Raw genomic sequence first — 4017 nt, forward strand, 5'->3', positions numbered from 1 at the left:
TAAATAATTATTAATAAAGCTGGGGCTATACAATATATATCACTGCAAGGGTCACGGCAGGGATTCTTGCTCGAATATTTTATATTTCTTATGTTCATTCTTACTTAAGAATAATGTTGACAAATTAGCTTTAAAGTCAATTTTACACATTTAAGGAGGAGTAATAGATTTCGCCTCCGAGGATGCTAAGGAGTTCTTTAACGAATTAAGAATGTTAAATGTACTCTGAATTGCAATTTTTGTTTAATTTTCTTCCTCAACGAAAAAAACATAAGAAATCGGCATGCATGAAATGTTAGCCATAAAATAGGTACAAGAGTCAACCAAACCCTGAACCTATTGATGTCCCATTTCCTGCGGAAGTGTTCTGTCAAGAAATACGTACAATTTCCAATGCTGACTTGTGCATTGTATAAGGATTCGTGCACAAGTAACCCCTTGGGTGGAAATAGAGATGTTGCACATTGCATGAGGACTGGTTGATGTTTATGCTTGCATGTGTTTCTTAATCACAGTTGCGTTCATTATTTATGTTTAATTTTCATTTGTAAAAGACCAACGCCTCACTTTAACCAGAGATCAAATGGAGAACTAAAGAAAAAACGATAAAAAATACTAATAACGTTTTAAAAGTAATATCTCGAGCAGTAACACGAGAGCGAAGAGTCTGTTCAACAACACGTCGACAATAACAAGCGAATGAAATAGAAAGTGGGAATTTACTTGTAAGCACTGTAAGAGTGTACCACCAAGACGGTATACACAAGGAGCGCGAATGGACCGGTTGGCGAGCGTCGCCTAGCGAGGTGTTGACGGGACCGTGGCGGCCGCGTGACTGAGCCGCGCCCGGGACGGTCCACCACCACCTCCCGACCCCCACACAGTTGCCAGATGCCCCCACCTGACGGAGGTCCACACCCATACACCATCACAGGCACGTGTGTGTGTGTGGGGGGGGGGGGGGGGCAGGTGTGTGGGGTGATCTATATAAGGCTATTAGGGTCTGGAGTCATTTGACAGGCGACGCCATTGTTTACAAGGCGATGACCAAGAGCTGGAACTCATCCTCCTCGGGCCAGATTCACGAAAGCACTAACGCAAGTACTTACGAACGTGTACATCTTTCCTCAATCTATGACGGCTTTGGTTACATTTTTAAACAGTTTACAAGCATGAAAACTTCCCATTCAACTGTTGTTATTGTTATAAACAGCCTCCTGGTGCTTCGGAGCTCATTAACTGTTTAATAATTGTAAACAAAGCCGCCAAAGATTGAGAAAAGATGTATAGGTTCGTAAGTGTTTGCGTAAGTGCTTTCGTGATAGTCCACAGATGCGCAGCAACATAAGGGTTAATAATCCTAAACAAACTTAGTTATTTTATTCGATCATTTAATATGTGAATGAATACGCACATGACGCATGAATACACATATATACTCCATTATTCAACAGTGATATTTTCTTCTCCACTCCCCCGTTTTCTTTGTACTCGGGGTCTCTCATGAAATGAATTTTGTTACAAATGGAGAGTTATAATGAATAATTAGAAGTTCATCTCCTCGAGCCACAGAAGAGAGGACACGGGAGGCGTTGTCTTTCTCACTCGCCAGACGCCCGCGCTACAACCTGAAGCTGTGGTGAGCCACGCCACAAGCGACTCTGAGGCTGTGGTGAGCCACGCCACAAGCGACTCTGAAGCTGTGGTGAGCCACGCCACAAGCGACTCTGAGGCTGTGGTGAGCCACGCCACAAGCAACACTGAAGCTGTGGTGAGCCACGCCACAAGCAACACTGAAGCTGTGGTGAGCGACGCCACAAGCGACTCTGAAGCTGTGGTGAGCGACGCCACAAGCAACTCTGAAGCTGTCTGTGTCTAGTGGGATTAAAGAGTGCGGGTTTCCGTCGACTTTCCTGGGAATAACTAGTGGAGAGGCTTGTGCTGTGAGGACACTGAGCACCTGGTGTAGCACCAACTCATAGGGGCCAGGACCGGGACTGGACATGAGAGTCTGGAGAAATAAAGACAAAGGGCAGGATTAACGTATATAATAAATGACGAAATTAATTATACTTGCTGGATGGGTCAGTAAGCAATTGCAGAGGTCTTAATAACCCTAGTGCAGTTGATAGGCCTTGAGCCCATCACCGCAACAAACCCCGGTGATTATCAGTGTGAAATGCTTCATTTCTCTTGCTTTCAACGTCATTAAGAAGGTGTGCCATAAGGAAGCAGTTGATGCATTTTTCACTGTTTGCTGTTGCAAGAAATTGAGTCTCAGATATCGATTTCACGTTTGTCAGTTGCAGAATAAAGGTGGCAAATGTTCTTGGACTGGATATCCTGATGGGCGTAAGAGCGTCGCTCAAGAGATACGAGGACCAAGAAGGTCAAGAACACGAAGGCCAACAACCTCTTAAGACCCACATAGCTGTAGCTAAATACGTAAAGGATATCGTGTGTCGATAAGACGCGCGTTCATGCAACCTGTCCTCTTAAAAGTAACGTCACTTTTCGCTCTTATGTGCGCTATGGCCAAAAATGGACGTAGTTTGAAATGAAATCGACCCACAAAAGTGTCGTACTGTCCCGTTTTCTGTTTGAGTCGTCCGGCTTACTCGGTAAGGTTAGAAGAGGAAACTTTCAATTAACGTTTTTTATAACGTTTTGCAACTTTATGAGAACTTCCTGCCCACCTAACCTACCAGAGGACCCTTAACTTACTGTTGTTGAAAAAAATCCCAAATTTATTTTGATTTTTTTTTCATTTTTCATTAGGATACTGATCACATGGCTCTGCATGAAAACCCTTCCTGAGATGGGGAGTGTTATAGTATCACAGCAGCTAGCTCTTGAGGCAAACTGTGTAGGTCATCATATATATTCTATGGTAGATGTGTAAAAAGACCTTGTGCCTGGCACCAACAGCACTTGGGTTGAGTACTGTTGAGTTTTGTGTATCATCTTGACATACGCCTGGACGTTGGTGTTTACTGGCATTGTTAATCTTTTGTTTATTGCTGGATTAGGATAGGTAGGGACGGAGAAGGGGGGGGGGGAGAAGTACCCGGCTGCAACAAGGTCTCCTCTCTTCTAATTTTCCACTCCCTTCTCTCTCTCTCTCTCTCTCTCTCTCTCTCTCTCTCTCTCTCTCTCTCTCTCTCTCTCTCTCTCTCTCTCTCTCTCTCTGTGGGAACCGACCTGTGAGATTTATATTTATTTAATTTATATGAATTTATATTTACGTTAATTTATATACTTCGATAGCAATTTGTATAATGATAAGTGGACTGTATTTCTGCAATAATCTCATAATCTCACAAATCGATCCTCTACACATTAGGGGAGGTTATATTAATTAAATTTATATATATGCAGCCAATCAAACTACAGTATTAGACTACATACATTGAAGAGGTTCTTTATCTTATAGTACAGCAGCCTTAGTCCACCAGGTATAACTAGGTTGTAGACACCACATTTTCCCTCTTTGAGGTAGCTTCCATCACCCTGGTAACTGATGCACAAAGCATGCTTCCTCGTCTTGACCTGTTAAAAGGGCGCTAGCTGTAAAGCCAGAATCCTATATATGACAGGTATATCAGAGAACACTGTACATGGAACAATGAAGACCTGGCTTAATTACCTTTAGTTTGAGGCTACCACGTGCTCTAACCGGGTCACCCTATATAATGACATTAATGGCCATAAATGAAAGATACATGGGTTTCGGAAGAACACTTAACTTGATTTGTTGACAGCGTGTTGATAATGGCACACCTTTGGTTTCCATAACACTTCGTCCAAGTAAAATTAACAGGAGCCGAATTTGCTCCCGTGAGCCTCTGGTCTAATATAAACAATGGCAATGTCTAACACTCCATACTACTGACGCTACTGGCCGACATTGTCCAGATACGATAGGAGCCGAATTTGCTCCACGCGTCTCGGAGGTGACACAACAATGGCTGCCCCTCCTTCCTCCCTGACGCCTGGCTTACATTGTCCAGATGACAG

General features: G+C 43.3%; 1 protein-coding gene across 1 annotated transcript; it reads left to right on the forward strand.

The window, feature by feature from the left end:
* The first annotated feature begins 283 nt into the window (after positions 1-283).
* LOC138355801 (cell wall synthesis protein Wag31-like) lies at positions 284-2469 on the forward strand. Its single transcript, XM_069311330.1, has 3 exons — positions 284-294; positions 1573-1878; positions 2304-2469. Exons 1-3 carry the CDS (start codon positions 284-286, stop codon positions 2467-2469), a joined length of 483 nt encoding a protein of 160 aa, XP_069167431.1.
* The last annotated feature ends 1548 nt before the right edge of the window (positions 2470-4017 follow it).

This window comes from Procambarus clarkii, chromosome 69 (genome assembly GCF_040958095.1).
Source record: "Procambarus clarkii isolate CNS0578487 chromosome 69, FALCON_Pclarkii_2.0, whole genome shotgun sequence".
Lineage (NCBI taxonomy): Eukaryota > Metazoa > Arthropoda > Malacostraca > Decapoda > Cambaridae > Procambarus > Procambarus clarkii.